Source organism: Selaginella moellendorffii, unplaced genomic scaffold, assembly GCF_000143415.4.
Source record: "Selaginella moellendorffii unplaced genomic scaffold, v1.0 SELMOscaffold_6, whole genome shotgun sequence".
NCBI lineage: Eukaryota > Viridiplantae > Streptophyta > Lycopodiopsida > Selaginellales > Selaginellaceae > Selaginella > Selaginella moellendorffii.
The window spans coordinates 919,136-932,321 of NW_003314267.1; the positions used below are offsets into that span (position 1 = coordinate 919,136).

A 13,186-nucleotide genomic window follows, 5' to 3' on the forward strand; every position below is an offset into this window, starting at 1 on the left:
GGGAAAGACTTAAAGCACAAAGTACATGCCTTCAATATCGCGAGATGCATTTGCCAAGAGCACCAGGCCAAAGACAAGGCAGGCAGTTGCAAGAAGCTTGGCCATTTTCCAAGGATAGGAGAGATTCCAAAAGATGAAACGAGCAAAGGATGTGCTTTGGTGCCCTTTCTTTGATCACAATTTATACTGTGAGGCTTGCATGGATCGCGTGGGAAATCCTTTTCCAAGTCAATCCCATGCTAAGCACAAGGAGGCATCCAAATCGCAAGCAAATCCCAGTTAAATACACAAGATTGAGTTTGATAATCTTGTTCTGACCGTCCTAGACTGTACATAAACAAATATTATATGCCAAACTTCCCATCGATCACATGGATCGCTTCTCTGGACGGTGGGAAATTTGGGTGTCCTGAAAGTTGCAGCACAGCTAGAGAAAATTTATGCCTTTTTCAAAGGGTAACAGCTCAAATGTCAGATTCACTGGCTTTATGGGACTAGTACAATACAGGCCATCAGCCACGTGGGTCTAGCAGTAGGATTATCGCCAAGAACTATACACATTTAATAGACATGAAAATATCACTGATCTTATGTTAACGTTGTAGACAATGTTTATTGAGAGATATCCATCTTCGTGTAGCCATGCATTCTTAGCAGCTCCAGAAGCTTTTGCATGTGAACTTCGGTGTGCAAAACTCTTGGTCCAAGCCGGATAGAGTTGACATAATTTACAGGATTGTGATCCACAATCCCAGGAAAGAACAGCCCTGCAACGCGAAGCACACGGGATGCCATCGTCTCCTTGAACTGCGACCCATGCAAGTAGCTCCTCCTGAAACTTAGAATCAAGTCCCAGGCTGCCGTGATCCGTGTCGCGATGAAGTACTTGATTGAGAAGTTCTTATTTGGTTCTTCGAGCAGCGTCTGAAAAGCATCACGCGCATCAGCAGCAAGATTTGTAGTAAGAATCATACGTACCTTTGCAGCGTAGTTATGGTCGAAGTAAAAGCACAGACCAAAGTGCTTGAACTGGAAGAATATATCATCAAACGGGATCCTGGGAACGATGTCGTTGGAGTAAACGATCCGAAAGTAGCGGTTCACCGGGTCATTGAGCTTCTCGTCCATGTAGTCTGCAAAATCCATGTCTCCAACTCGAGGCTGGCCGAAAGTATACACCCCTGCTATCCTCTCCGTCACCGAGTCTTCCTTGTTATAGAACAGCATCGCCGTGAAAACAGTGGCCAGAGCTCCACCAAGGCTGTGTCCCGTAATGTAGACTTTGGCGCTCTTGTTGGCTTTCACAAGCTCCTTCAACTTGTCCTTGGTCGAATCGTAGGCCAACGAGAGCTTCCTGTCCTCGTTTTTAGCCTCTGGCAAGCCGGAAGTGACGCGCTCTTTGCCTTGAACGTTTTGATAGCTGTGCTTCTTGAGCCTTGTAAAGGATTCCATGTCGTGGCGATCCACCAGGCTGAGAGCTTCCATAAAGCCCACATGAATTCTTCCGACCCCCGGAAGGTGGTACCAGGAGAAATCAAAGTCGGTGCTCCAGTCATATGCGTTGAACGGCATGGTTCCTCTGAACGTGACAACGATTGCGCCGGCGTCCTGAGGTGCATCCATGAACAGGAAAACCTGTGTTGGATTATTCTCTTGGTTCTCTGCATCGTAATAGCTTCTTTCAGTCAGCACCGAGCCTTTCAAGATTAAATACTTAACTGTTGATGCACTCGAACACATTCACAAGGGACATCTGAAAATATTGTGTACGCGTTAGAATCAGAACGTTGGGTCACATACCTTCCAGATCTGAGTAACAACTTTGTTTACAACCGCCGGGTTTTCGTACGCAAGCTTCGAAGCCATGATGCACACGTCTGCCACGACTTTTGATCCGGGAACCACTTCAAAGAAACTGCTGCCTTCAGATTTCTGAAGCTTCTGATCGTCGGAACTTTCGGTCATCAGCTCCAATCTCGGGTCTAGCATCCCCACAATGCTCCAGTAATTTTCCGAGCCTTCCACGGGCATTACTAAGACTGCAGTGAAATAGACAACTGAGAGTCCTTGCAAAAACAAGAGCAATAGCTTACATTCACCAGCCAAAATCTTGTTGCAGACTTTGATGAATCCGCCGTTTATGTAGAAAACGTTGAGAATGTATTCCACGAATTTACCAGTAACCTTAGAGATCCGTGCCAGGTAATGCAGGAGCGTGGTGATGAACATCGAAAGTTTGGCCTGCCAGCTGACATCGATCCTGGGCTTAAGTGCCGGTGTGGAGCTTACATGTGGTGTTTCCACAAAGGAACTACGGCGAACATAGTCCCACGGCTTGCCTTGACTTGGATGGCCGATTACAAAGGTATCCATCCTTCGATACTCTGTCAAGAATGGCAAGTTTCAAAGTTTGCTGGGAAAAAATCAGTCTATGTAGTCAAGTACCTTGCAAACCACACGAGCTCCATGCCGCCAGCGTCACGGAATCCATGCAAAGATCCGAAGAGAACGTTTGTCAAGAAAAATCAAATGCATACCAGTTATAATCTCAGCACGGGAACAAAACCGCGAGTTCTTGAAGTATCTGTAACAGCTGCAAAGCAGGAAAAGAGAGCACCATGATCAAAAGAAAGTGTTCTAACCCGGGGAATAGAGCTAAGTAGGAAGAATCAAAACAGGCTTGAGGCGGGACGAAGGTTTTTTACAGCAGGATGGGAGTGTTAGTGGCTGGGGACACTAGGCTGGAAGGTGTAATCTTCCGAGTCCTCTTCAAACTCGAAGTCGAGGGACGGTAACTCGATTTCTTCCGGGTCCGAGTTTGATCTCTTGGAGCTCTCACTGTCCGTCCAGTCCCCCAGGTAAGATTTTGGAGACTCGCTTATCTCGCTGATTTCGTGGACGACCTTCGTTTCCACCGCTGCCGCTTGGAAAGTCGGCTGTGGCTGCAAAGGTGGCGCAGAGGAAGCAGAGCTACTGACCCTGGCGGAAGGCTTTGAGAGGGAGTACGTCCAGGCGATGGCTTTCGAAGACGAGGAGCCGAGAGGGCCGAAATTTTTGTTGGCACAGTCGTAGATCTTGCATGGGGTGGTGGCAGCAACTAGCTTCCTTGAAGGTGGCGGCGGCGGTGAGCTGCTGGATTTCCATGACTTGAGCACCGGCAGCGAGCTAATCTGGAAAGTCCGCGAGGCAGCGACGAGCTTCTTCTGTTTCTTCTTCAAGTGCTTTCGCTGCTTTCGATTCATAGTTTGCTGCTGTTCTTCCTGTTCCTGATCACCATGTGTCACGTTGCTGGTGGAAGCGTCGTTGCCAGAATCTGTCCTGAGAAGTTCCACCATTGGAAGTGGAGCCAGCTTCAATCCAACAGCGACGAGATCCTTGACGTCTTCGCTAGAACGAGGTGGCGCCGGAGGACGGGCGTCTTCTACTACCATTAACTCGCGGGAAAGGCCAGGGAAATCTACCAAGGAAGCGATACAGGGCTCTTCGGGGATCTGAGACGATGCCTCTACGACCATGGGACTGGGAGAAAACTTCGCGGGGGATTGCGAGAGGGAGGATGAAATGGCGGCTAGATCGAACTGTACTGTCTGGGACCCGGTGGATCGGCGAGTAACCGGCCTCCATTCCCAGCGGGACTTCCTCTTCACGACCTGGCCTAGATGATAGTGCCTCCTCCTATGAAAGAAATGCATCTGACCTCTCGCCCGACGATCCAGCGGCGCCTTGGAAGACGAAGACCCTAGCTTAGCGAGGATGACTCCGACCGATGCCGCGAACAAAACCAATGACGCTATTGCGCTGGTGTGATTGCCGGAGCGCGCGGCGATGAGCGCCGCTGCCAATCGCGCCTTGTCCTCCGATAATCCGCCAGCGCAGCAGCAGCTATGGCGGCAGAAGGAGCAGGAGCAGCCAGAGCTGCTAGCGTGTTGATCCATCAATGTAGCCGACGAGGATGCTGGCGCAGCCGCTGCCGCTGCTCCTGCCGCTGCTGCCGCCATAGCTCCAAACCCTTGTGTCGGAATTGGGGCGCGCAATTCCAAAAGAGAAGCGGATATCGGTTCCCTTCAAGAACCCTAAAAATGATACCGTAAAAGATTCTCATTCGACGCGTCCGTCTTGCCACGTGGCATCGTATTGTAAGGGCGGGCGCGGTTTTTTCAAAATCCGCATATCCGCTTTTCAAATTATAGATTCCTAGCTTTTTGTGTATCCATTAACCCTGAGATACTCTCGCGATTTCTTGTCAGCCAGCCTCACAGGCTCAGGAACCCTAAATTTGCACAGCTTTCTCACAATCTCCACGCCAGTCTCCAGCGAAATCCTATGCCCGGTCGACACAAACACTGGATGCACGCACTCTCCGGTGCTCCGCAGCGCCGATCCCCAAACCTTGCCCGATCGCCCCACCAGATCCATGGCGTCCCCAGCTCGCAGCAGCGAATTCCTGGCGCTCCTCTTCACCTCCCTCTCGGAGAGCCCGTCCACCTCGAACAACGACTTGGCGATTCCCAGCGTTGGAACATCGGCAAGAACACCCAAATGGCTCGCGAGCCCGAATCCTCGCGGGTGAAGCACGCCATTCCCGTCCACCATGAGCAGCTGCGGGAAGATCTCTGGCCGCGAGGATTTCATCCGCGCGAGGAGACTGAGCAGCGCCGGGCTCTCACGGAAGGCCAGGAACCCTGGAATGTAAGGCATGTCGAGCGAGACGATCTCCAAATCCTCGTACACTGTCGCCATTGTGACCGCGTCGATCACCACCAGCGCGCTGCAAGCCACCGTCTCGTTCTCCTTGACGAAGCTAAGATCCATCCCACCGATATATTTGAGTTCAATCTCTCCCTTTCCCTCGCAATCTTGCTTCGATCCATCGAGGCTTGGAATCGTCGAGTAATTCGTGCTGGCTCGGCGCGCTAGAATCGACCGCTTCTTCCTTTTTTAGGGTTCTTGGCTCACCATAGCCAAATTTCTCTGGAATTACCCATGGGAAGGAATCGCTACAAACCAGTCTTTGCTTGAGCGCCTGCTGCTCCTGAATCCACAGCTTCTTCTTCGCCGCCTTCTCCTCCATCAAAAGAGCCCTAATTTCAAACACACCGCGCGCAAGAACCCTAATTTTTGCCAAACAGCCCACTCAAGAACTTGGCCGACTTTACAACCGGGGAGTTCGCCGCCACGCGATTGTAGAGCGCATTCTCCAGATCTTCCGGCGATGGCCGCCTACTCAGGCTCAACACGCAATCCATCTCGCTGCCTTCCTTCAAGAACACTCGCCATGGAGTGTTGAGCGGGACCTCCTTGAGCACCGCGCCTTCTTTCCTGCTCAAGAACACTCTGATCGAGAGAGGGATGAAGGAGTATGCGACCTGGAATGCATCACACGGCGCCGCGAGCTCTTCCTCCAGCGACCACTCCGGATTGAGCACGACGATTGCCCTGCCCCCGGAACTCCCCAAGATCCTCCCCACCGGATCAATCTCGGCCGAGCCGGGAGCCACGATCAGCACAAACGCCGCGTCCTTGTGGATCGCAAAATCGTAATCGTCCTGGAGGTTCTCGAGCTGGAGCTCTGGAAGAACCCTAGAATCGGCGCTGCGCCTCCTCTCCGCCTCGGCCGCCACGAATTCTTGCAGCAGCGCCGTCGGCAGCACGAGACAGAGCTTGGAAACACCGGCATTGGCGATCAGATCGAGCGCGAGCGATGCTAGGGTTCGGTCGTCGCCATCCAGGACTGGGATCTCGATCCGGAAGCGTGACTGCTGCTGGATCTGGGCTTGGCGCTTGGAAATCTTCCGCAGCGTCGATGGCTCCGCGCGACGTTTCAGCGGTGCCTCGAGAACCGCCCAGAGCGAAGCGCGCGCCTGCTCGATCGTCTCCTCCTTGCTAATCGGCGGCAAATTCCCTGTCCCATTCTTCACACTTGCCCTACATGTCCAAGAAGAAGAAGGGGGCGATGAAGAAGAAAGGTTCATCGATATGCCCAGCGCAGGCATAGCAATTGCCGCCATAGCCAAGACCTTTGCAATCACGCCATGTGGCAAGAATAACGTGTCCTGTGATTGTGCCACGTGGCGATTTCCATAGCATCCGACCGTTGGCAGGGTCAAACGCGTAACCGAGTGGCAAGAGCCCTAGGTCTTGATTCCTAGGTAGCGAGTCCACAAAATCGGCTACTGCGCGTTCCGCGGGATGATCTTCACAAGCTGAGAAACAGCTGGAACGCTCGCCATGGATCAGGCGCTCGCTCCTCCGTCCACAGGTATGGGATTCCTCAATCTCCACTGGATCTTGCAAGGCGTGGACGCGATGCTCGCGGTGCACGCCGATCTCCAGCGCCTGCTGCTGGAAGCGCTGGGAATGCCGGGGAAGAGGGATCGAATTCTAGTCTCGGTGTTCGTGGATGACAACGCGAGGCAGCTCGAGACGATCAACGCTGTGAGGAAGGGTATGAGCGTAGCGGCGCAGCACAAGATGAGGATCAAGTACGCTCTCAATCTCGTCAAGAGCGCGGCGATCTCCAAGGAATTGGAAGTCGCCAGAGCAAAGATTTATCTGGAGGAAGTGATCGGCGAGATCGAGAGGAGCAGTGAGGTGAATAACACGCATACAGGGAGCTGGCCACTCGATCAAGACAGCCACCATTACCGGAAGCTCAAGCTCGAGAAGAAGTCCAACATATCCACGATTGCAAGCAAAGCCATCGAGGCCAACTTGGTGAGCTCGCTGGTGCTGGGGGCGCTGCTGGTGGCCTTGGATTGCAGTGCGGGTCTCTCGATCACGCCAGCTATCCCGATCCCAAAGAACTTATCGGGGGGATTTCCAAGCTTGTGGGAGGAGCTCAAGGAAGAGGCAGAGGCAAGGCGTGGGAATCGTTGGTCTTCGGCATTTCTGGAAGGGATTTGCTCGTGCTTGGGGCAGATCGCGGCGCTGCTGGATTCTTTGCTGCGGAACAAAGCGAGAAGAGACGATGACGAGCTCCAGATCAAGCAGCTCCTCCAGCTCGCGCACAAGAAGCTCGATTATCTCGACAGCGGCTTCCAGATTCTCGAGGAGCAAATGGGCGATCTCTTTTCCAAGATGGTGGCAAACCGGAAGGAAATTCTCTCGATTGCGTGACGATTCATATAGAAGAAACATCATGTGTAAAACCATTTGTAAATTGATTGATTGCTTCGTCAAGATGGAAATATTCCTCTTGCATTGACTAGAATATGCGGCGCTAGGAGTGAAATTTTTTAAGGGATCAAAGTTTTAGGGTTCCTAGTGGAATAGGCGATGGGAGAAGGGATCACGGAGGTGGATCGGCTGGAGGCGCTGGTGGATGAAGGCGTCGGCGATGTTGCTCGGTATCTAGCTCTCATTCGCAAGCTCAAGCTGCGCAGATCTAGTAAGGTCGCCAAGCACGGGATGGAGCTGCTTAGAAATTCCAGCGCCAGGGCCAAGCTGGGAGCTGACGGTAAGGATGTTTTTCTTCGATCTGAGCGTCAAGGATGAAAATTTCTCCAAATGCCTGGCAGTCTGGACCGTGTACGAGCAGGTTGCGATCGCCGCATTGGACTGTCAATGCTTGACCGCTGCAAAGGTAAGTTTTTCCTTCAGACTCTTCGATTGTTCTATGAGAGGTTTGGATTATTTTGCGTGATCGGCAGGAGTGCATTGGAGCTTTGCTGAAGAAGTTCCCGGATAGCACTCGAGTGGGTGCGTGATGCAAATGTCATGCGTGTGCTTTTGTTGATGCGAGATTTTTCTGACAAATTCGGGTTTCGATCAGGGCGTCTGGAAGGAATGTGGTTTGAAGCAAGGGGATCGTGGCAACAAGCCGAGAAAGTCTATGCTAGCATTCTAGAGGAGCACCCGACTGATGCAGTAAGCTTAAAACCTCTTGTGGATTTCTCCAAGGTTTTTTAACTTTTGTGCCTTGTCCAGAGAATACTTAAGAGAAAGATAGCGATGGCAAAAGCTCAAGGAAACCTGATGGGTGCAGTTGATGAAATGAACAAATACCTTGAACTGTAAGCATTTTTTTTTTCGTTTTTCTTTTTTTGTTGATGCTTAGTTGTGTGTCAGGTTCATGGCTGATCACGAGTGCTGGAAAGAACTCGCAGACGTTTACCTCGCGCTGCAAATGTGAGTCGTCTTTCCGACGCGCTGAAATCACTGAAAATGCCTTCCCAGGTACAAACAAGCTGCATTTTGCTACGAGGAACTCATCTTGGTACAACCCGCGAATGCTTTGTTTCACTTGGGGTATGCCGAGGTACGCGGTTTTGTGTGTGTGCGTGCTCAACAAAGTCTCAACCTTTTTGGTCTCGCATTTTGCCAGATTTTGTACACGATAGGTGGCTTGGAAAACTTGAAAACAGCCAAGAAATACTACGCATCGGCGATTGAGCTAAGCGGAGGCAAAAATATGCGAGCTCTCTACGGTGTTTGCCTCGTAAGTCCTGCAAAGGTTTTGAGATTGAAAAGACAAAAACGTCGGTCTCTTTCGCGCAGTGCGCTGCTGGGATCAACCAGGCCAAGGGCCGGAACGTTAAAGACGAGAAAGAGAACTCTACCGTGCACACTCTCGCGGCCGACGTGATCAAAAGGGAATACAGATTGAAAGCTCCAAAGAAGGCCAGTTTGGCGGCTTCCATTTTGGAGGCTTGACGAAGTGCTTAAAACGCGAGCTACCACTGGGAGAGAACAAATGGGGGTCGCATCCATCCAATGGTAGCGATTTGTTTGATATATATCAAAGTATACTAATATATTCCTTGTCCGGATTCCAAAGTCTCATCCAATTTTCTTAATGTCAGACGGAATGTGCTGCTCGAGCTGGCGGAATATGTCTGTTTGTAGGCAGAATGTGCGAGGAATAAAGTACGCCGCTGACGGAATATAATGACGTAATATGCTGATGGAATCTTACGTGGCGCGCTGTGAGCCGTTGGATAAGCATCCGACGGTCCATACGCGGACATGCAAAACCCCCCGGCCCGTGTTGTTTACTTCGAGGTTGAAGAGGAAGGGCCGTTTAGATCACAGGTCGAGAGCGCGCCTCGCTTTTTTTGGGCCGCGCCTAGCTAGGTAGGGATCGCGGCTTTAAATCTCTCGCTCCAGAGGTAATCTCATTCTTTGTCGGCGGCCTTGCAGATCCTCGCCGAGTTTTCGCTGCTTCTGCCAATGGCCGCAACGATGATGAAGTCCGCCGTGGCCGCGAGCTGCGCCATGGATCGATTGAGCGCATCCGCCTCGAATGCGTCCCAGGCAGCGTCTTGCAACATGGTACTGTATGATCCACACATATTTCGGCACTCTCACTGCTGTTCTTGCATTGCCAGGTCGCGTCTCCAAAGCCAAAGGCTTTTAAGATGGCTGCTAAGATGGATTCTTTCTTCGGTGTGTCCGATCTGAGCTTCTCGGCTCCCTTGACGAGCCGTGCCACAAAGGGTTCCATGGTTTCGGTGCGAGCAGCGCTGGCGGAGGCTCCCACAAAGCCAAGTATGGGTTTGCAAAGCTTGTTCTTCTTGAGTTCTTTCTTTTGGGAGTTAGTTTTACCTGAACTAAATCGTTCTTCGTCGTTTCTCGCTTTGTGTTGTAGAATCTGCGGGAACTAAAGGAAAGACTAGGATTGGCATCAATGGTTTTGGACGCATTGGAAGACTCGTTCTCCGAGTTGCGTTGACACGAGATGACATTGAAGTGGTAGCGGTGAATGATCCATTCACCAGTGCCAAGTACATGGTAAGCTTTGCGGCTTTGCTTTTGTAGATTCGCTCTTTACATTTTTCTTTGCTTTTGACAGGCTTACCTCTTCAAGTATGACTCCACTCACGGGATCTTTCACGAGGAAGTTAAAGCCGTGGATGACACCACCCTGGAAGTTGGTGGTCACAAGATCAAGGTCTATGGACAGCGGTAATGTTTCAGCTAATATGGAAATCGATTGTGATGCATTTCGGTTTTTTGCAGTGATCCCGCTGATATCCCATGGGGTGATGCCGGCGTCGACTTTGTCGTTGAGGCCTCTGGCGTCTTTACCAAGACCGAAAAGGCGTCTGCGCACTTAAAGGTAGAAGAGAAATTTTTAGACTCCCAAAGTGACTTGCTCACAATATTATCTTTTGGACGGTGTGTGACTAGGGAGGAGCCAAGAAGGTCGTTATTTCAGCACCCTCGGAAGACGCGCCAATGTTCGTTGTTGGTGTGAATCACGAGAAATACAAAGCCGAGCAAGACATTGTTTCGAATGCTAGCTGCACAACCAATTGCCTTGCTCCTTTGGCCAAGGTCTTCAAAACACTTGCGTTCTTCCTTGCTGCTCAGCTCTGTTTTCTTGCAGGTTATCAATGATGAATTTGGTCTGGCTGAGGGTCTTATGACGACTGTCCACGCAACCACAGGTGCTACCCCATGGAGAGCTCTAGTTCTGTGCTTAATTTCTTTTGTTTCTTTCTCCAGCAACTCAGAAAACTGTGGATGGTCCCTCTGGAAAGGATTGGCGAGGCGGACGAGGTGCCGGCCAGAATATCATCCCCAGCTCTACCGGAGCAGCAAAGGCACGTCTCTTTTAATGGACCATGTCCAAAGTCACTAAATGTTTTCGTTTTCTCAGGCTGTCGGCAAGGTTCTTCCAGAGCTTAATGGCAAGCTCACAGGAATGGCGTTCCGTGTCCCAACTCCAAACGTCTCAGTCGTCGACTTGACATGCCGATTGTCCAAGGAAGCTTCTTACGACGAAATCAAGGCCGCCATCAAGTAAGTCTAGGAACCTTTGCGACTTTGGAGCGTTTTCACACTCTGGGACGTAACTGGCAGGGCCGCATCCGAGGGATCTCTCAAGGGCATCCTCGGCTACACCGAGGACCCTGTTGTCTCTAACGATTTCATTGGCGATGCCAGGTATGAATCACCTAGATGAATCTAAGCCGGAAACTGTGGGTTTGTGCCAGGTCGAGCATCTTTGACGCTGCTGCTGGAATTCCATTGAGCAAAAGCTTCGTCAAGCTCGTGGCGTGGTATGACAACGAATGGGGATACAGGTGTGCTTCTATTTCTCGCTCGTTTCATGAGATTTAGCTTCTTCTCTTGTTTTCCAGCACCCGGGTCGTGGATCTTCTCAACCACATGGCAACTGTCTTGGCCGCCAGTAAGAGCAAGTGAGAAACAAACGCGGCCAGTTTTGTATGCGCTAGTGAAGGAGCTGACTATTTATATTTTTTCAAAGACACCACCAGTATGGATGGAAACTATGGTTGTTACTGGAAATAAATCACACACACAAGACGAACCATATGAAAATAAATCAACGCCGTGGAATGAAAAATGCTTTGCTTTCTCAATGGTTACGAAATTCAAAGAAAGATGATTGTTTTGATTATAATTAAGTGGTAACTAAATTCCACAGCCATATTCTGGATAGCATTCAACCTTATTGTGACTATGAATGCTAAAGAATCTGGATGACCCAAGATCGGTCCTTGTACAGTATAGCCTGGACATTCACATTGCTTAACAAATAGAGACCCAGCATGATAGAAATGGTTTCCTGCTAATTGGAAATGTCCTAACATTTATTCTATACCCCATGAAGCTCCAACTTCAGCTGTCAGAGAACAAAAGTAAAGGCCTATTATTCACTCAAGATGCACCTTTCAAAGTGGATTGTCAAGATTGTTAAAGAAGATTACACTTGAAATGAAGGAGCTCAAGGAGCTGAGTTTATATTCACTACTCCATCAGTAGCATAAAATAGTTTGAGCAAAATCAAAAGTGTTTTGGCATAAAAGTTAACTATAAATAAAAGGGTTAACCTAATTTTTAATTTACTAAAATATTTATAATAATAATAATAATTTTAAAAAAAACAAGAAGTGTGAGAAAAACTCTAGTGCAAAACCCCAAAGTTCATGTGCTCTTCAAGGATTTAACATTTCATTCTTTGAAATTCCTTTTTTTCTACAGGGTATACTATTAAAGGATATGGCAGTGATCTTTGAAGCTGGTGACTCTTAATTGCTTCAAAATGCCTGTGGGTGAGAACTAAAGTGTCTTATTAATCACGGTCATTAGTCAGACACTAGTTTGAGTGATGCAATTGGAAATCACGTTTGCAACTTTTGCAGAGGAAAAAAAAAAACTCTAATCTTTTCTTCATTTGGTTTTTATCATTTAGTCATGATTGTTTGTATTAATTCTTTCAGCTAGGAATTCTATATGCAACATGTAGCTATCAGCTGGTCCATCAATGCACTTGTTGGCAAGTGCAAAGGATGTGTGTGATTGGTTGGAGATAGAAGCATTTAGGTATTGCTTTAAGTACAAGAAAAAAATATAAACAATATTCCACAGCTTTGGAAATCTAGACATCTTGGCTTGACTATATTCAAGCTCATGTATTGGTATTTTTTTTGGATGGCAAAAGAGTGTGATATTGATCCTAAAGAATATAACATCAGGAATAACTACTGTAACAAGGAAAAAACACTTGATGGTGATGTCAAGGAGTATAAACACTAATTTATTGAGGTTTGGAGTAATGTCAAGAGATAAAGAATTCTTTAAATCTTATCAAAGATATCTTACTTCACATAGGTATGAATCAATCACATATTTATCATTATTAATTGTTACAATGTAGTGATGATTTCCATTCTATAATACAATAGTTCTTGGCATGTTTAACATATCAATAGAAGGTTAATAGTTTATTAAAGTCATGGGAAACTTATTAATCTTGCAAGGATGATTTCTCTATGACTAATTTAGAGTATATCAAACCTAATCTAAATCCCTGGTGTGGCTTTTAATGCTTTATTTATCAAAAAATTTTAAGAAGTTGATTTTGTGAACTAGTTATTAAAAATCATGTAAATACTTTATTTATGGATTTGTATGTTTACAAGTTTTGCAATCTTTGCTTTATTCTTATAGATATTTATAATGAGTTGTTAAAGTTGCAATGTTTTATCAAAGACGTAGATGTGAAAAAAAATCCCAAACAAGATTTTATAGTGATGTTAATTAGGGCCCAGATGTTTTTGCCAAAACCATCAATCAACTTGTCAATAAAGTAGTCAACATAATGATTATCAAAGTCAATATTTCAAAGAAAAAACAATTATTGCAACATTAGGGCTTGAAAAATAAAGATAGCAAATGAAGTTAAGAAGCTTTATTTGATGGGTTGTAAACCACGTAC

At 48.1% G+C, this 13,186-nt stretch overlaps 7 protein-coding genes across 8 annotated transcripts; 3 read left to right on the plus strand and 4 right to left on the minus strand.

The window, feature by feature from the left end:
* Positions 1-514: 514 nt before the first annotated feature.
* Positions 515-2,542, minus strand: LOC9655405. Of its 2 annotated transcripts, XM_024670863.1 has the most exons (7): positions 2,446-2,542; positions 2,290-2,384; positions 2,094-2,241; positions 1,801-2,039; positions 1,720-1,753; positions 979-1,661; positions 515-924 (listed from the first exon to the last, which is right to left on the minus strand). In XM_024670863.1, the coding sequence occupies exons 1-7, from the start codon at positions 2,489-2,491 to the stop codon at positions 613-615; spliced, it is 1,557 nt and encodes a 518-aa protein (XP_024526631.1). In that variant the 5' UTR covers positions 2,492-2,542; the 3' UTR covers positions 515-612. The 2 variants fall into 2 exon arrangements, with proteins under 2 accessions (XP_024526631.1, XP_024526630.1); XM_024670862.1 differs by having other exon boundaries at positions 2,094-2,384.
* Positions 2,543-2,720: 178 nt separating this feature from the next.
* LOC112344877 lies at positions 2,721-3,998 on the minus strand. Its single transcript, XM_024670416.1, has one exon. It carries the CDS (start codon positions 3,996-3,998, stop codon positions 2,721-2,723), a length of 1,278 nt encoding a protein of 425 aa, XP_024526184.1.
* Positions 3,999-4,181: 183 nt separating this feature from the next.
* Positions 4,182-4,922, minus strand: LOC9655406 (endonuclease V). Its single transcript, XM_024670589.1, has one exon. It carries the CDS (start codon positions 4,810-4,812, stop codon positions 4,195-4,197), a length of 618 nt encoding a protein of 205 aa, XP_024526357.1. The 5' UTR covers positions 4,813-4,922; the 3' UTR covers positions 4,182-4,194.
* Positions 4,923-5,085: 163 nt separating this feature from the next.
* On the minus strand, positions 5,086-6,074 carry LOC112344934. Its single transcript, XM_024670587.1, has one exon. It carries the CDS (start codon positions 6,006-6,008, stop codon positions 5,112-5,114), a length of 897 nt encoding a protein of 298 aa, XP_024526355.1. The 5' UTR covers positions 6,009-6,074; the 3' UTR covers positions 5,086-5,111.
* Positions 6,075-6,140: 66 nt separating this feature from the next.
* LOC112344935 lies at positions 6,141-7,187 on the plus strand. Its single transcript, XM_024670588.1, has one exon. It carries the CDS (start codon positions 6,229-6,231, stop codon positions 7,114-7,116), a length of 888 nt encoding a protein of 295 aa, XP_024526356.1. The 5' UTR covers positions 6,141-6,228; the 3' UTR covers positions 7,117-7,187.
* Positions 7,188-7,241: 54 nt separating this feature from the next.
* Positions 7,242-8,781, plus strand: LOC9655407 (ER membrane protein complex subunit 2). Its single transcript, XM_002965447.2, has 9 exons — positions 7,242-7,456; positions 7,518-7,582; positions 7,650-7,698; positions 7,772-7,866; positions 7,927-8,012; positions 8,068-8,127; positions 8,176-8,257; positions 8,324-8,437; positions 8,497-8,781. The coding sequence occupies exons 1-9, from the start codon at positions 7,276-7,278 to the stop codon at positions 8,650-8,652; spliced, it is 888 nt and encodes a 295-aa protein (XP_002965493.1). The 5' UTR covers positions 7,242-7,275; the 3' UTR covers positions 8,653-8,781.
* A 178-nt stretch (positions 8,782-8,959) lies between these two features.
* Positions 8,960-11,327, plus strand: LOC9634268 (glyceraldehyde-3-phosphate dehydrogenase, cytosolic). Its single transcript, XM_024670610.1, has 13 exons — positions 8,960-9,072; positions 9,139-9,270; positions 9,327-9,486; positions 9,587-9,729; positions 9,791-9,903; positions 9,958-10,057; positions 10,129-10,275; positions 10,328-10,388; positions 10,447-10,544; positions 10,601-10,743; positions 10,804-10,887; positions 10,938-11,027; positions 11,085-11,327. The coding sequence occupies exons 2-13, from the start codon at positions 9,169-9,171 to the stop codon at positions 11,146-11,148; spliced, it is 1,305 nt and encodes a 434-aa protein (XP_024526378.1). The 5' UTR covers positions 8,960-9,072; positions 9,139-9,168; the 3' UTR covers positions 11,149-11,327.
* Positions 11,328-13,186: the final 1,859 nt, after the last annotated feature.

Bases quoted from the DNA above. Each gene is read 5' to 3' on its own strand.
- LOC9655407 (XM_002965447.2), top strand. From the start codon at position 7,276: ATGGGAGAAGGGATCACGGAGGTGGATCGGCTGGAGGCGCTGGTGGAT. The intron at 7,867-7,926 runs GTAAGCTTAAAA...TGCCTTGTCCAG, and splicing joins AGGAGCACCCGACTGATGCA to AGAATACTTAAGAGAAAGAT. The intron at 8,258-8,323 runs GTACGCGGTTTT...GCATTTTGCCAG, and splicing joins TTCACTTGGGGTATGCCGAG to ATTTTGTACACGATAGGTGG.
- LOC9655405 (XM_024670862.1), bottom strand. From the start codon at position 2,491: ATGGATTCCGTGACGCTGGCGGCATGGAGCTCGTGTGGTTTGCAAG. The intron at 2,385-2,445 runs GTACTTGACTAC...CATTCTTGACAG, and splicing joins GAGCTCGTGTGGTTTGCAAG to AGTATCGAAGGATGGATACC. The intron at 1,662-1,719 runs GTTAAGTATTTA...ATTACGATGCAG, and splicing joins TGTGTTCGAGTGCATCAACA to AGAACCAAGAGAATAATCCA.
- LOC112344877 (XM_024670416.1), bottom strand. From the start codon at position 3,998: ATGGCGGCAGCAGCGGCAGGAGCAGCGGCAGCGGCTGCGCCAGCATCC.
- LOC112344935 (XM_024670588.1), top strand. From the start codon at position 6,229: ATGGATCAGGCGCTCGCTCCTCCGTCCACAGGTATGGGATTCCTCAAT.
- LOC9655406 (XM_024670589.1), bottom strand. From the start codon at position 4,812: ATGGATCTTAGCTTCGTCAAGGAGAACGAGACGGTGGCTTGCAGCGCG.
- LOC9634268 (XM_024670610.1), top strand. From the start codon at position 9,169: ATGGCCGCAACGATGATGAAGTCCGCCGTGGCCGCGAGCTGCGCCATG. The intron at 9,271-9,326 runs GTACTGTATGAT...TTGCATTGCCAG, and splicing joins AGGCAGCGTCTTGCAACATG to GTCGCGTCTCCAAAGCCAAA. The intron at 11,028-11,084 runs GTGTGCTTCTAT...CTTGTTTTCCAG, and splicing joins GACAACGAATGGGGATACAG to CACCCGGGTCGTGGATCTTC.
- LOC112344934 (XM_024670587.1), bottom strand. From the start codon at position 6,008: ATGGCGGCAATTGCTATGCCTGCGCTGGGCATATCGATGAACCTTTCT.